Here is a 17,855-nt window from a genome sequence, read left to right as displayed (position 1 = left end):
TTTTATTGCTTCTGTTCAAACTCACATCTGTTTCACAGAGTTGGTAGTATACACCATCTCTGGTAGATGGTAATATACACATTATTACATTTCAAAGAATCTAAGACAACATTGCACCTTTATTTGATGAACCACTAAATTGTATTTTCCAATTTTACCTGAGATACATCTTAATTTCAGAGATATTATAAAATGAAAATATTAGTCTTAGAATCAATGAAATACTATTCATAGGCAAATTTAAAATTCACTATTTACCCATGTGAGTAAAGTGGCTGAAATCAATCTAATATTCCATCTATTACTAAGTCCCATAATAATCCCCATCAAGTGCCACTTCTCCCTACACGTTAAATCAATATGAAAATTCTTCCAATTTCACAGAGGCAGTAAAGTTCTTAATTCCAGCCACTCACATATTAGAAAAATGCTGAGACTCTAAGTCAAATATTGTGAAAATATGAACCAATATTAACATAAGATTATGGTTACTAAAACTACGTAACATGGGTGATCTGGGGTAATACATGTGGCATAAGCCTGTAATCTGGATCTCTTTTCCTGTTAGTTCATGGCCTCTTGTGATAAGTGTATCTCATGACACACTTTAATATTGCTAGTTTATTTTCTTATTAGGAATGAATGATTGCTCTCCTCTTCAATTGCCTTTAACTTATACAAAATTACATGTTTCTACTCATATTTGTTATTTATCTATGATTATATCATATATTTTGAAATAATTTTATTTAAACTCAGAAACATAATATAAATAAGAACTACTAAAATGTAGCCACCAATTAGCGTGCACACAAAGACACAGGCTCTGAACTAGGTCATTAATAAACAATATTTCTACTCTTCACAATAATCCTAGAAATGTAGATATTAATATTCTTATTTTACAGATGAAAATATTTGCCCAACATCACACTATTGGGAGCAGAAAAAGATTCAAATCCCGTCTTGACCCCAAAGTCCTTGTCTTTGCACAATGCCAGCTCTACGCAAATTTTTAACCTGGTGTGATATATTATTATGGAATAAGCAAAGCAATTCTCATTAGAGACTATCTTCTAGGGTCCAATATTAAGCTCCAATATGAAGAAAGCAGAATTAAGACTTTCAACTCCTATTTTGTACAACCTTCTATATTTTCATGACAAATATACTAATCTCAGTTGGAAACTGAGTAACTATTACCTGTATCAGTAATCTGTGGTGGGGAAAATGACCTGATCACTATAAGGCCTTGTGTTTTCTGTGGAACAGATATAAGAGGTGGTAGACTTAACACTGGCTACTGGTTAGATGATACAAAGCTTGCATCCAGGCTCTACAATTTATTATGTGCCTTAGGTGAGTCTCTAAGCCTCTTCATCATCCTATAAAATTCTGTATCACAAGGTTACCCTGAAGATTAAATGAGTGATGTGGGTGAAATCAATCAGCTGTACATGACATAGAAAGTGCTGAATTAAATGTTTTTTGAAATTCTGTAGCTACAGCATAATAAAGGTATAATAATTTGACATATTTCATTTTCCTAAAATATAAGATTGAGAAAATAATACTTGCAAGTGAAGTGCAATGGTACCTTTGGAGGAAAGGAACTAAGTTCTGAGTATTCATATTATCACTACCTTGCTACACCTCCATAATCTAAACCTTCTTCTCCTGGAAAAATCACCCACAAACGTCTTCGCAGATCTTGGGGACTGAAGCTCATTATCTAAAAAAAAAATAAAGTAAAATAATTGGTGAAAAAAGCTATTGAAACACTGTCTACCACTTCTAGGTTTGACATCTCCTTCGTTATAGGTAACTGAAATCTCCCATGACACAGAAAGGTGTTCATGGTCTAGTCAAAACCACACATACAGAAAATACATTATAGTAACGTTTAATAATATTTTATTATATACATCTATATTTTTATATACTTTATACACGTGATTTTATTTATTTATTTACTTTTAGACAGTCTCTCGCTCGTTGCCCAGGCTGGAGTGCAATGGCACAATCTTGGCTTACCACACCTCCGCCTCCCAGGTTCAAGCGATTCTCTTGCCTTAGCCTCCCGAGTAGCTGGAACTACAGGTGTGCGCCACCACGCCTGGCTAATTTTGTATTTTTAGTAGAGACAGGGTTTTGCCATGTTGGCCAGGCTGGTCTCAAACTCCTGACCTCAGGTGATCCACCGGCCTTGGCCTCCCAAAGTGCTGGGATTACAGACGTGAGCCATCATGCCCAGCCGTGATTTTATTTTTAATGATGCTACTATTGACTTATAATGTTGCCTGTATCAATTACTTAGAACATAGATGGGCATGGTCAGAGGTTGGGTGGGGTTTTTGTGGTTTGGTTATTAGGTTTGGTTTTGACTCATAGCCAAAGGTACACGTAACAGCTAACTGGCTAACCGAGAAATGAAAACCAGTAGCTGCAGAGAGACCCAGTTAACTTTGGAAACTCATTCTCAGCAGCAACCTATAACTACCTACAAAAACTACTCAAATTTTGTGTCCCACTATAGGTGGTTAATAGGATCATCTTCATATTTGAAGGACAGTACATTACTGAGCTACAATCAATAGGTCATTTGGTTTCCTGCCACGTAAAACAAATTATTTGACCAAAATTGTGTGTGTATAGCACTGCATATATCAATTACTCTTACAAAAAAATACAGAAGAACATGGAAAGGGAGAAGTTGATATAATGCCTATACTTTATTGAGTGATAAGAATGAATTACCACACTTAAATATCCAGAGAGGATCAGTAAGTAACCTGTTTTTGCCAAGTTCTCTCAGTTCCCCCACAAAACCATCACATTTATGAATTCACATCCCACTCAAGCCAGAAAATCCCAGATGTAACAAAAAACTTCAATGCTTATGACATATGTACATTTATGCCAAGTATTCTACAAATAGTATAGGCTAGGTATACAACAACGCAAATGAGAAATGTCACAAGGTTAAAACTATCTTTAAATAATTCCTTTTGAGTTCCCGACCGCAGGCGATGGCTGCCGCTGGGGGCGCCCGGCTGCTGCGCGCCGCTTCTGCGGTCCTCGGCGACCCGGCCGGCCGGTGGCTGCACCACGCCGGGTCCCGCGCTGGAGCCAGCGGCCTGCTGAGGAGCCGGGGACCGGGCCGGAGCGCTGAGGCGAGACGGCCGCTGAGCGTGTCGGCAGGGGCGCGAAGCAGCTCAGAAGATAAAGTGACAGTCCCCTTTATAAACTGTGATGGTGAAACATTAACAACCAAAGGAAAAGTTGGTGATTCTCTGCTAGACGTTGTGGTTGAAAATAATCTAGATATTGATGGCTTTGGTGCATGTGAGGGAACTCTGGCTTGTTCAACCTGTCACCTCATCTTTGAAGGTCACATATATGAGAAGTTAGATGCAATCACTGATGAGGAGAATCACATGCTCGATCTGGCATATGGACTAACAACAGATCACAGTTGGGCTGCCAAATCTGTTTGACAAAATCTATGGACAATATGACTGTTCGAGTGCCTGAAACAGTGGCTGATGCCAGACAATCCATTGATGTGGGCAAGACCTCCTGAACTAGAACAAATAGGAATATTTTCATGGAATTTTACCTATTTTTATAATTATTATTTAAGTGATAAAATGAGAACATGGATGAGTGGATTCTGTATTATGACTAGCTTTACTATTTTAATTCACCTTGTATAACTACTGAATTTTGTCATTCTTGAAAGTATGCAGCTCTGCCTCTGCCTCTGCCTGCCTCTGCCTGCCCCTGCCCCTGCCCCTGCCCCTGCCCCTGCCCCTGCCCCTGCCTCTGCCGTCTCCCTCTCCCCACGGTCTCGCTCTCCCTCTCTTTCCACGGTCTCCCTCTGATGCCGAGCTGAAGCTGGACTGTACTGCTGCCATCTCGGCTCACTGCAACCTCCCTGCCTGATTCTCCTGCCTCAGCCTGCCGAGTGCCTACGATTGCAGGCACGCGCCGCCACGCCTGACTGGTTTTCGTATTTTTTTGGTGGAGACGGGGTTTCGCTGTGTTGGCCGGGCTGGTCTCCAGCTCCTAACCGCGAGTGATCTGCCAGCCTCGGCCTCCCGAGGTGCCGGGATTGCAGACGGAGTCTCGTTCACTCAGTGCTCAATGGTGCCCAGGCTGGAGTGCAGTGGCGTGATCTCGGCTCGCTACAACCTCCACCTCCCAGCCGCCTGCCTTGGCCTCCCAAAATGCCGAGATTGCAGCCTCTGCCCAGCCGCCAACCCGTCTGGGAAGTGAGGAGCGTCTCTGCCTGGCCGCCCATCGTCTGGGATGTGAGGAGCCCCTCTGCCTGGCTGCCCAGTCTGGAAAGTGAGGAGCGTCTCTGCCCAGCCGCCATCCCATCTAGGAGTGAGGAGCGCCTCTTCCCGGCCGCCATCACATCTAGGAAGTGAGGAGCGTCTCTGCCCGGCCGCCCATCGTCTGGGATGTGGGGAGTGCCTCTGCCCCGCCGCCCCATCTGGGATGTGAGGAGCGCTTCTGCCCGGCCGCGACCCTGTCTGGGAGGTGAGGAGCGTCTCTGCCCGGCCGCCCCGTCTGAGAAGTGAGGAGACCCTCTGCCTGGCAACCGCCCTGTCTGAGAAGTGAGGAGCCCCTCCGCCCGGCAGCCGCCCCGTCTGGGAAGTGAGGAGCCCCTCCGCCCGGCAGCCGCCCCGTCTGGGAAGTGAGGAGCGTCTCCGCCCGGCAGCCGCCCCGTCCGGGAGGGAGGTGGGGGGGTCAGCCCCCCGCCAGGCCAGTCGCCCGGTCTGGGAGGGAGGTGGGGGGGTCAGCCCCCCGCCCGGCCAGCCGCCCCATCCGGGAGGTGAGGGGCGCCTCTGCCCGGCCGCCCCTACTGGGATGTGAGGAGCCCCTCTGCCCAGCCAGCCACCCCGTCCGGGAGGTGGGGGGGGTCAGCCCCCCCGCCCGGCCAGCCGCCCCGTCCGGGAGGGAGGTGGGGGGGTCAGTCCCCCGCCCGGCCAGCCGCCCCGTCCGGGAGGGAGGTGGGGGTGTCAGCCCCCTGCCCGGCCAGCCGCCCCATCCGGGAGGTGAGGGGTGCCTCTGCCCGGCCGCCCCTACTGGGAAGTGAGGAGCCCCTCTGCCAGGCCACCACCCCGTCTGGGAGGTGTACCCAACAGCTCATTGAGAACGGGCCATGATGACAATGGTGGTTTTGTGGAATAGAAAGGGGGGAAGGGTGGGGAAAGGATTGAGAAATCGGATGGTTGCCGTGTCTGTGTAGAAAGAAGTAGACATGGGAGACTTTTCATTTTGTTCTGTACTAAGAATAATTCTTCTGCCTTGGGATCCTGTTGATCTGTGACCTTACCCCCAACCCTGTGCTCTCTGAAACATGTGCTGTGTCCACTCAGTGTTAAATGGATTAAGGGTGGTGCAAGATGTGCTTTGTTAAACAGATGCTTGAAGGCAGCATGCTCGTTAAGAGTCATCACCACTCCCTAATCTCAAGTACCCAGGGACACAAACACTGCGGAAGGCCCAGGGTCCTCTGCCTAGGAAAACCAGAGACCTTTGTTCACTTGTTTATCTGCTGACCTTCCCTCCACTATTGTCCTATGACCCTGCCAAATCCCCCTCTGCGAGAAACACCCAAGAATGATAAAAAAAAAAAAAAAAAAAAGTAGGTATGCAATTTTTATTTTGGTTATATTACAAAAATGTCAGTCAGATATTAAAAAATAGTTAATGTGATAGAAAAACCTTACATATTTTTTTCTGTTTGTTTAGCGACTTTAGCAAAATGTTTTCATATAATCTCATCTGTTTACGTAGAAGATAGGTTAAGGAAATATATTATTATTCCTGTTTGATGTAGGTGAAGGCAGAGATCTAACCTGGCTTGTTTAGGGCCATACCACTAATTAGAAAATCTGTACTAGAACCTGTGTCTTATTACTATAAGCTATTATGTTCAGACTGAAACTGGAGAAATTATGACAATTTATAGCAGTAGTTAAATCTGAATGTGTATGGACAAAAATATTTAATTGCTCAGTAAACTGCTTAACTTCAAAGATAGTTATTAACCTCATAAATATTTCAAAATTTTGATTCTGAAGTCTAAGTCTGAACGTAGACTTAACACTATCAAAGAAGTTTGATCTCTGTTTTGACCCAACTAGAGGAAAAATGATTGGATGGGTTTATTCTTTTCTAAGCAGAATGGTTTAACTTTGTACTCTTTGACAAACAATGCTGATTTCTAAATCTCTGCCTATAACAGAATGGAAACCTTATGAATGAATTGTGTTTCTCTGTCCTGAGCTGGAGAAGGGAATGAGCAGGCTGACACGTCGCACAGCCCCAGGTGGCGCCATTCTCTCATGCAAGGATGGGGCTCCAGGGTGAGCAGCGTGGGCTGCAGTGCGTCAGTCCCAGGAGGGAGGGAGTGGCGAGCACCACAGATTACCACATATGTGTGGAAGACATTTGTATCCTTATCTTTACTATAAATAAATCCATAAAAGTTAAAGAAAAATTCCTTTTAACAAATGTCTAATATGAAGGAAAAAAAATTTGTTTTCTCCTGTACTTTCCCCCATAACCAGTTGTGCTGTGTTAACAGAAGAAACACTATCCCAGAGCAATTTTATCCAACAACTATCCAAAGAAAATCTGATGCTAATTTTGCAATTAGTTTTGTTACCTTTAAGCAATCAAATTGTTCTCTTATATTTTTATTAACCAGTTATTTGATGGATGTCAAATCTAGGGTGACAGTTTTAAAAACTGTTTTAGAACCATCTAGTCAGTTATTTTGCAAAAGACTTTAGGTTTCAAAGTCAAAAGATAAAGGAACAGTTTAATCATGTTTTGCATCTTTCCAGGACTGGTAAGAGGTAAGCAAGTTGCTTCAAGAAACTCGTCCAACAGAGTGATAAAAGGGTGGTTATGAACATAAAATTAGAAATGGGCAAGGACTAGGGTGGGGAATGGCCTGTGACACTTACATCAGATCAAGGGGATGACTCATAATTCTCTAAATGGCCTCAGTAAAGCTCCACTTCCCACTAAAAAGTTTTCTGCTCCTACATAGCAGGATGCCAACTGGCTTTTTCCTTTAATGTCAATAACTGACGTTCCATTAGGAAATGAAAAAAACTGATTCTGAAAGCAAGTAGCCAGCTACCACCGTCTCAACCTCTTTTCCCTTTGCATTCAATTCCATACTTCTTGAAGCTGTAGTTGCTACAATACCACTGGTGCTTGAAAATAATCACTTCCACATCTGGCTATAAAACAAGGACTAACCAGATGTTTTCATTTTAAGACATTTTTTCACTAGTTATTTTAATCTTCTACATAACACAATCATTTTAACATTTAGTTGCAGTAGTTTATTAGTAATATCTGCAAGATAAAGGCGAATAGTAGACTAACTCAAGTTCTTTTTTTTTTTTTTTTTTTTTTTTTAATTGAGATGGAGTTTTGCTCTTATTGCCCAGGCTGGAATGCAATGGCACGATCTCGGGTCACTGCAACCTCCACCTCCCAGGTTCAGGTGACTCTCCTGAGTAGCTTTACAGGATTACAGGCATCAGCCACCAGGCCCAGCTAATTTTTATATTTTTAATAGAGACAAGGTTTCACCATCTTGGCCAGGCTGGTCTCAAACTCCTGACCTCAGGTGATGTACCCGCCTCAGCCTCCCAAAGTGCTGGGATTACAGGCATGAGCCACTGTGCCCAGCGAGTAAATTAACTCAAGTTCTGAAGACAAGTGAAAAAATCTGCTGACTACTTCTGAAAACTCATATATATCTTTTTTTAGATACTGTCACCAATGACCACTTTTTTTCCTGTTAAGAGTAACATATGCTTATTGTAAAAATCCAAGTAATACTGAAGTGTTAAAACAAGTCTTCCCCTCTCCTTTCTACAATCTGATAATGTTCATATGGGTATTTCCAGACCTTTGGCTACCAAAAACCTATTATCTTACCTATGCATTTATTTCAAATCATACCAGTTTAGAAATGGAAACCTGAAACACACACACACACACACACACACACACACACAAACCTATTATCTTACCTATGCATTTATTTCAAATCATACCAGTTTAGAAATGGAAACCTGAAACACACACACACACACACACACACACACACACACACCTTAAGCCCTAAGGTGGCTGGCAATGAGATCGCACTTGAAAAATTCAAGGACTTCAACTCAAGAAGTTCCAAACCATTCAGATTAAACTGACAGCACCAAAAGCGGGTCCTAAGCTAGCAGCCAGGGGAAAAATTATTGAGAGAATGAAACAGTACCTGTTGAAAGGAATCCTCAAACAATGTTTTTCTTGTCACTGTAATCTTTATGTGCTGTGGCATGGCCAGTTGCTGAAATAGAAGAATGACTTAAGTCAACTCTCATCATTAAAATAGCCTATCAAAAAAATCAAAAGGGGAAAGTTTTATTTACTTTTATCTTTCCTTACAGAAACAAGTAGACTATGAATATAAATTTATATTCAATAATGTTTACCAATGCATCTGTGAGTATTCATGCTAATTATAGATTAATATATGCAAACAGAAGAACCGCAAGATTGATCTCATATGCACACTGCTTACTTAATAATGTGTCAAATAAATCTTTACTTAATCTTATTTTCCAACAGTTAATCCAGATTCTTCTTGCTTCCATGGGTCCAGTTAATTACAAGAGTTTCAAGTGTAAAAATATTCATCATAGTAACTTTGACTAGGGCATTCATTTGATTTAGAACCCATAAAAAAATCATTAATTCCAGTAAATATCTATACATAAGAAATAGTTGATCACATCTGAAAAAAACACTGAATATAACATCTATGTATGGACATGTTCATGTATGTATGAACATGTATTTATCTATCAAAGTCAGTTATATCAAACGATAGATATAAAAATGGCTGGTGTCCAGGCATGCTGGTTTATGCCTGTAATCCCAGCACTTGGGGAAGATGAGGCAGGAGGATCATTTGAATCCAGGAGTTCAAAACCAGCCTGGGCAACATAAGGGGACCCTGTCTCTACTAAAAATTAGCCAGGTGTGGTGAAGTGCATCTGTAGTGTCAGCTAGCGAGAAGGCTGAGGCAAGAGGATCACTTGAGCCCAGGAGGTCAAGGCTGCAGTAAGCCATGATGGCACCACTGCACTCCAGCCTGGGTGACAGAGTGAGATCCTGTCTCAGAAAAAATAACACATAAAAATAAAGTAGCTGGTTACAATTATATCAGAAAATGCTTTAACTTACATTTGAAGATTTCTGCAATCTGAAAGTAATGGGTACTGAGGAAAAAGTGACAATGTTTGCTTATTCAGATGGTTTCAAGTTTAATTTTCTTCTTTAAAAAAAAGAAATATATATATATATATATATATTTACAGAAGTAAGGCCTCAATATGTTGCCCAGACTGGTCCTGAACTCCTGAGCTCAAGTGATCTGCCCACCTCGGCCTCCCCAAGTGCTGGGATTACATGAGGTTTAATTTTCTGAATAACCAAAGTCACAAATGATCTAATTGATAAATCTATTTATTTGCTCTAAAAATAGATGAAAGAGATTCTAATGCTTCCCATTTTACCTGTTTTTCTGTGAGTTAAGTATTTTCACAATCACTGTGTAATATAAGCAACACAACAAAGTTAAGGGAGTACAGAGATACAGTTCCAATACTAACCTGACACCAGAACCGGAAATACTGAACCTTTGCTTTGAAGTCCCGAACATAGGCTATCTGAGGTCCATTGTCTCTGAGAAAGAACAAGGATTAACAGGACATATATAGCTGCTTGTAAAAGATAATGCTGAAGGAAAGCAAAATATCCCACCCTCTCTCAGCACTTACTAACCAAATTCAAAAATATAGCATATTCCTAACAAAACCATTCTTTGCTTTTTGAGAGATATTTCCCCAAGAATACTTTTAAGTAACAGAAAAAACAAACAAAAAACTTTGATTTTGTTGAAACTACTGTTGTGGGATTTTCTTTTCTATGCTGCCAAATCTAAGAGGGCTAAGTAAAGGGGTTTCTATCTGAGAATGCTGTCTATCCCAACATCGATTCCCTCCTTTATCTTTAAGTAAAACCCTTGCTATTTAACTAAGTAGAATGCTACATATAATAAAGACTACATTTCTCTATATGGCCATGTGACTTAAGTCTCTAAGTGAAAGTGGCATATGAAATGTTCAAGAAGGATCTTTTTGGCCAGGTGCAGTGGTTCACACCTGTAAATCCCAGCACTTTGGGAGGCTGAGGCGGGTGGATCATCTGAGGTCAGGAGTTTGAGACCAGCCTGACCAACATGTTGAAACTCTGTCTCTACTAAAAATTATAAAAATTAGCCGGGTGTGGTGGCAGGTGCCTCTAATCCCATCTACTTGGGAGGCTGAGGCAGGAGAATCACTTGAACCTCAGAGGTCAAGGCTGCAGTGAGCTGAGATCGCACCACTGCACTCCAGCAAGGGTGACAAAGCTAGACTCCGTCTAAAATAAAAAAAAAAAAAGGAAGGATTTTCTAAAAGACAGCTAAAATAGCTAAAAAATGTGTGTGTGTGTGTGTGTGTGTGTGTGTGTTTATAATTTGCCCTTCCTCCAAATTCCAGCCTGGAGTGTGACCCTGATAGCTTAAGTTTCAGCAGCTGTCACAGACCATGAGGTCACTTTGAAGAATGAGACCATACTCTAGGATGGTAGAAAAGACAGAAGAATTTTAGATCACTATGACACCATGGGGTTTCTCAGCTAGCCTTGGACTTAATACCACTGCATTATCTCCCTCTTAAAAATTCAATGTATATCAGTGTAGAAATACAACTGATTTTGTACATTGACTTTATATTCTGTTACGCTGTTAAATTCACTTACTAGTTCTAGTAATTTTTTCTAGATTCTTCATGATTTTCTGTATACAAACGTTATTTGTGTGAGGGGAAAAGAGACAGTTTTACTTCTTCCTTTCCAATTTATACATCTTGTATATCTTTTCTTTTCTTTCTTTTTTTTTTGAGATGGAGTCTTGCTCTGTCTCCCAGGCTGGAGTGCAGTGGCGCAATCTCTGCTCACTGTAACCTCTGACCCAGAGGTTCAAGCGATTCTCCTGCCTCCGCCTCCTGAGTAGCTGGGATTACAGGTGCCCACCACCATGACTGACTAATTTTTGTATTTTTAGTAGAGACGGGGTTTAGCCATGTTGGCCAGGCTGGTCTCAAACTCCTGGCCTCAAGTGATCTGCCTGCCTGGGCCTCCCAAAGTGCTGGGATTACAGGCGTGAGCCACCGTGCCCGGCCTGTATTTCTTTTTCTCATCTCACTGCACTGGGTAGGAATACTGACACAATGTTGAATGATGTAATGACAATAGATATTCTTGTCTTACTCTTGATGTTCTATGGTATTTCATCATTAATTGTGATGTTGGCTGTAAGCTTTTGTTACATTTTTTTTTTCCAATAAAAATGTTTCTGGCAGGGCGCAGCAGCTCACGCCTGTAATCCCAGCACTTTGGGAGGCCAAGGCGGGTGGATCATGAGGTCAGGAGATTGAGAACATCCTGGCTAACACAGTGAAACCCCGTCTCTACTAAAAATACAAAAAATTAGCCAGGTGTGGTGGCGGGCGTCTGTAGTCCCAGCTACTCAGGAGGCTGAGGCAGGAGAATGGCGTGAACCCGGGAGGCAGAGCTTGCAGTGAGCTGAGATTGTGCCACTGCACTCCAGCCTGGGCAACAAAGCGAGACTCCGTCTCAAAAAAAAAAAAAAGTTTCCAAGGTAGCTGAGAGTTTCTCATAAATTTGCATTGTATTATGTCAAAAGCTTTTCCTGAAATTATCGTATGATTTTTCTCCTTTAACCAATTTTGTTTGTTTTGACATGGAGTGTCACTCTGTCACCCAGGGTGGAATGCAGTGGCCTGAAACCTCATCTCTACTAAAAATACAAAATTAGCCAGGCATGGTGGCGCATGCCTATAATCCAAGCTAATCAGGAGGCTGAGGCAGGAGAATTGCTTGAACCAGGGAGGCCGAGGTTGCGGTGAGCCGAGATTGGGCTATTGCACTCCAGCCTGGGCAACAAGAGTGAAACTCCGTCTCAAAAAAAAAAAAAAAAAAGAAAAGAAAAAGAAAAAGAAAACATTTCCATCACTTGTATTTTATGAATAAATTTGAATAGGACTGATTAATTTATAACTTATAAGTTTGATGAACTTTACCAGTGACACCATCTAGGCCAGAATTTTCTTCATGAGAAATCTATTTTTTTTTTTTTTTTTTTTTTGAGACAGGGTCACACTCTGCCACCCAGGCTCAAGTACAGTGGCGCGATCTCGGTTCACCACAGCTTCCTGGGCTCAAGCAATCTTCCCATCTCACCCTCCTAAGTAACTGGGACTACAGGCATGCACCACCACACCCAGCTAATATTTTGTATTTTTTGTAGACATGGGTTTCACCATGTTGCCTAGGCTGGTCTTGAACTCTTGAGCTCAAGTGATCTGCCCACCTCGGCCTCCCAAAGTGCTGAGATTACTGGCATGAGCCACTGGGCCTGCCCTTAAAAATTATTTAATTATGCATTTGATTTATCAGCTATAGGGATATTTAGACTTACTATCTGTTCTTGTGTCCATTTTGGTGACATATCTTTCAAAGAATTTGTCCATTTGATCTAAAATGTTAAAGTTATTGGCATAAATATACCCTTTATTATCCTTTTAATGTCTATAAAATATACAGTGATGTCCCTCTTTTTTTCTCTATAGGTTTAATTACTAAGGGTTGTTAATATTATTAATGTTTACCAAAAATTTATCTTCTAGCTTTGGGCGCTCCATTGTTTCTTTTCCACTTCACTGAGTTCTGCTTTTATTTATTTCCTTTCTTGTACTTACTTTAGGTTTAATAACTTGCCTTTTTCTAGCATCTGAATGTAAAAGCAGAGATCACTGACTTTATCTTTCCTATATTCTCATCTACTTCTTTAAAACAAAAGTTTCCCTCTGAAGACTACTTTAGTTAAATTCCACAAATTGTGATATGTGGTGTTTTAATTATTATTCAAAATAAAATATTTTCTGATTTTTCTTGTAACTTCTTTTTTGAGCAATGGTAATGGTGTGGTGTAAGTCCCGCTGGACTATTTTTAAATAATGGGGACAAATACACTTCTATCTTACATAAACCACTATTATTTTAGTGTTTTCTATTATATGCACCCAAACTTATTGTAACTAAAATGAATGATAGAATAATATTATCGGTAATTTATTCCCATATCTAAATTACCTCTGTAATTTCATTAATACCAAATTGGCCTGATTTTCCAGTTTCTGCTTTAAACATAAAAGTTGTTAATGTGTAGAAGTATAAAATTAGAAAGTAATAGGGAACCATCTTTGCTCTAAGAAAGCCACACTATAAGAAAACTACAGAGCAACATTCCTTATGAACACTGATGGAAAAATACTAAATAAAATATCAGCAAAAAAATCTCAGCAGCATATTAAAAGCACACTTTAATCCTTTTGACTAAGTAGGATTTATTCCTGGAATGCAAAAAAGGCTCAACCTATGAAAAATCAACATAATATACCACATTAACAGAATGAGGGGGGGAAAAATCACATGATCATCTCAATTGATACCAAAAAAGGATTTTACAAAATTTAATACACTTTCATGATAAAACACTCCACAACAGGGATAGGAAACACTAGGAATAGAGGGAAACTACCTCAATATAATAAAAGGCACATATAAAAATCTAACAGCAAACATCACATTCAATGGTTAGAAGTTTTTTCTTTAAGATGAGGAACAATATAAGAATGCCTATTTTCACCACTTGTAGTCAACATAGTATCCAGAAGCTCTAGCCAGAGGAATTAAGCAAGAAAAATAAATAAATAAATAAAAGATACCCAAATTGGGAAGAAGAAAACTTATCTGTTTTCAGAAGCTAAGATCTTTTACGAAGAAAACACTAAATATTCCACAACGAAAAACCCTGCCAGAATAAGTGAATTCAGGAAAGTAGCAGCATACAAAGTCAACACAAAATAGTTCCATTTCTATATACTAAGAATAAACAATATAAAAAGAAAATTAAGAAAACAATTCCATTTACAATAGCATCACAAAGAATAAAAAATACTTAGGAATTAATCAAGAAGGCAAAAGACTCGTACACTGAAAACCACAAAACACTGCTGAAAGAAATCAAAGAAAACACAAAGATATCCACATTCATGGATTGGAAGACTTAATATTGTTAAGATGACCACACTACCCCAAATTGATACAGATATTGAATCTGTATTGATCAATATAGATTTTATTGATTCTGTACATTCAATAAAATCCCCTATCAAAATCCAAATGACTTCTTTTTTTCAGAAATAAAAAAATCCATCCTAAAATTCATATGGAATCTCAAAGGACCCTGAATAGTCAAAAGCAGCTTGAAAAAAGAACAAAGTTGGAGGACACATACCTTCCTGATTTGAAAACTTGCTACAAAGCTATAGCGTGGTATTGGCAAGTCAGACATACAGACCAACAGAATAAACAGCCCAGAAATAATCCCTTGCATATATGGTAAAATGCTATTGACAATGGTGCCACAGTCAAGCAATGGGGAAAGGACAGTCTTTTCAACAAATGGTGCTTGGGAAAATTGGACATTCACATTCAAAAAGATGAAGTTGGACCCTTACCCAACACCATATACAAAATTTAACTTAAAATGGATAAAAGATCTAAATGTAAGAGCTAAAATTAAAGAACGTCTCAGGCCAGGCGCGGTGGCTCATGCCTGTAATCCCTACTCTTTGGGAGGCTGAGGGGGTGTGGATCACGAGGTCAGGAGTTTGAGACCAGCCTGACCAACATGGTGAAACCCCGTCTCTACTAAAAATACGAAAATTAGCCAGGCGTGTTGGTGCGTAGCTAAAACCCCAGCTACTCAGGAGGCTGAGGCAAAAGAATCGCTTCAACCCAGGAGGTAGAGGTTGCAGTGAGCTGAGATCTTGCCACTGCACTCCAGCCTGGGCGACAGAGTGAGACTCTATCTACAAAAAAAAAAGAACTTAGGGCAAAGCTTTATGACACTGGATTTGGAAATGATTTCTTGGATATGACACCAAAGGTACAGGTGACAAAGAAAAAACGGACAGGCTGGGCGCGGAGCTTCACATCTGTAATCCCAACACTTCAGGAGGCCGAGGCGGGCGGATCACCTGAGGTCGGGAGTTCGAGATCAGCCTGACCAACAAGGAGAAACCCTGTCTTCTACTAAAAATACAAAATTAGCTCAGCGTGGTGGTGCATGCCTATAATCCCAGCGACTCGGGAGGCTGAAGCAGGAGAATCGCTTGAACCCAGGAGGCAGAAGTTGTAGTGAGCCGAGATCGCACCATTGCACTCCAGCCTGGGCAAAAAGAGTGAAGCTCTGTCTCAAAAAAAAAAAAAAGAAAGAAAGAAAGAAAAAAAAAAAAAAAGAAAAAACAGGCCGGGCACGGTGGCTCACGCCTGTAATCCCAGCACTTTGGGAGACTGAGGTGGGTGGATCACGAGGTCAGGAGATCAAGATCATCCTGGCTAATGTGGTGAAACCCCGTCTCTATTAAACAAAATACAAAAAAAAAAAAAAAAATTAGCTGGGCATGGTGGCGGGCACCTGTAGGCCCAGCTACTTCGGAGGCTGAGGCAGGAGAACGGCGTGAACCCGGGAGGCATAGCTTACAGTGAGCCGAGATTGTGCCACTGCACTCCAGCCTGGGTGACAGAGAGAGAGACTGTCTCAAAAAAGAAAAGAAAAGAAAAAATTGACAAATCAGACATCAAAATCTAAAATGTTTTATACATCAAAGGGCACTATCTACAGTAAAAAGGAAACCACAGAATGGGAGAAAATAATTGCAAATCATGTATTTGATAAGGGATTAACACCCAGAATATATAGAGAACACCTAAAACTCAATCGCAAAAGAAAAAAAAAACAACAACAAATGGGCAAAGGACTTGAAGAGACATTTCTCCAAAGAAGATACACAAATAGCCAAGAAGCATATGAAAAGATACTCAACATCACAAACCATTAGAAAAATACAAAGAAAAACCACAATGAAATACGACATTAAGGATGACTATTTAAAAAAATATATGATGATGATGAAGAAAAAAAAAACAGAAGAGGGCCGGGCGCGGTGGCTCACGCCTGTAATCCCAGCACTTTGGGAGGCCGAGGCGGGCGGATCACGAGGTCAGGAGATCGAGACCATCCTGGCTAACACGGTGAAACCCCGTCTCTACTAAAAATACAAAAAAATTAGCCGGGCGTGGTAGCGGGCGCCTGTAGTCCCAGCTACTCGGGAGGCTGAGGCAGGAGAATGGCGTGAACCCGGGAGGCGGAGCTTGCAGTGAGCTGAGATCGCGCCACTGCACTCCAGCCTGGGTGAAAGAGCGAGACTCCGTCTCAAAAAAAAAAAAAAAAAAAAAAAAAAACAGAAGAGTTGATGAGAACGTACAGAAATTGGAATTCTTCTGCACTAGGGTGGAAATGTAAACTGGCACAGACACTGAAAAACAGTATGGTGGTTCTTCAAAAAATTAAATACAGAATTAATATTTAATCCAGCAATAGATACAAAAGTCATCCTAACCCTAACCCTAACTTTTGGGTACAGATACAAAAGTCATCGAAGTAGGAACTCAAACAGATACTTGGTTTTTGGTGTTTTTTCGAGACGGAGTCTCACTCTGTCACCCAGGCTGGAGTGCTGTGGCATGATCTTGACTCACTGCAACCTCTGCCTCCTGGGTTCAAGCGATTCTCCTGCCTCACACTCCCGAGTAGCCGGGATTACAGGTGTGCGCCACCATGCCCAGCTAATTTTTGTATTTTTAGTAGAGATGGGGTTTTGCCATGTTGGCCAGGCTGGTCTCCAACTCCTGATATCAGGTGATCCGCCTGCCTTGGCCTCCCAAAGCGCTGGGATTACAGGCATGAGCCACTGCGCCTGGCCTCAAGCAGAAAATTATATACCAATGTTCAGAGCAGCATTATTTACAATACCCCCCAAAAAACAGAAACAATGCAAATATCTGTGAATAAACAAAATGTGATATATACATACACTGGAATATTATTCAGCTTCAATAAGGAATGAAAATGTTGATACATATTACAACACGGATAAATCTTGAAGACATGACCTTAGTGAAATAATCCAGAGACATAAGCATAAATATTGTATGACTCCAATAATATGAGGTACTTCGAGTAGTCAAATTCATAGAGAAAGACAGTAGAAGGCTGGTTACCAGGTCTGCTAAAGTTATTGTTTAAAGGGTACAGTGTTTCAGTGTGGAATGATGAAAACATTCTGGAGATGGATGGTGGTAATGATTATGCCACAATATGAATGTGCTTAATGCCACTGAACTGTACACATAAAACAAGAAACTTTAGGTTATATATTTTCCCACAAAAGAAGTCATAAAGCACATAAGCAAATCAAAAGGTTACTTTCTCAGAAATGGGGTGGGGGAGAAGTAATGAGAGCTTTTTTAACGTCAAAAAGTTAAGGGAATGAAAGAAGCTGAAAATCAGAAATCAGAGATTAATTGGTAAGCAGTACAATACCTATAAATTCTAAATAGTTTCATTTAGTGCTGTGTGAACAAATGGTAACAAATATGAAAATCTCTAGGATAAAATATCCAAGAGGGAGATGGAAATGCAAAATACTTAATGAACAGAAACCTATTGTCAAGCTAACTCAAGAAATACTAAGACTTCCACTCCTTGCTAATACAAATCT

General features: G+C 40.9%; 1 protein-coding gene and 1 pseudogene across 10 annotated transcripts in view; one reads left to right on the top strand and one right to left on the bottom strand.

Moving 5' to 3' along the window:
- ITCH (itchy E3 ubiquitin protein ligase) overlaps positions 1-17,855 on the bottom strand; it is a 148,118-nt gene that overhangs the window by 29,787 nt on the left and 100,476 nt on the right. For 9 of the 10 annotated variants that reach the window (XR_010154201.1, XR_010154200.1, XM_003954427.6 and 6 more), the window contains 3 exons: positions 9,711-9,783; positions 8,312-8,383; positions 1,644-1,732 (listed from right to left, as the gene is read on the bottom strand). Coding sequence is in view for 8 of the 10 variants with exons in the window: in XM_003954427.6 (XP_003954476.3) it covers positions 1,644-1,732; positions 8,312-8,383; positions 9,711-9,783 (234 nt within the window). In the remaining 2 variants the exon portion in view is untranslated. Of the gene's footprint in view, positions 1-1,643; positions 1,733-8,311; positions 8,430-9,710; positions 9,784-17,855 lie in introns of those variants that run through there. The other variant, XM_016937736.4, reaches the window with a different exon arrangement.
- On the top strand, positions 3,030-3,665 carry LOC107970002 (adrenodoxin, mitochondrial-like; annotated as a pseudogene).

Source organism: Pan troglodytes, chromosome 21 (genome assembly GCF_028858775.2).
Source record: "Pan troglodytes isolate AG18354 chromosome 21, NHGRI_mPanTro3-v2.0_pri, whole genome shotgun sequence".
In the NCBI taxonomy this organism is placed as follows: Eukaryota; Metazoa; Chordata; class Mammalia; order Primates; family Hominidae; genus Pan; species Pan troglodytes.
Note: the sequence above shows the minus strand (reverse complement) of the source record. Positions and strands in the feature narration are given on the sequence as shown.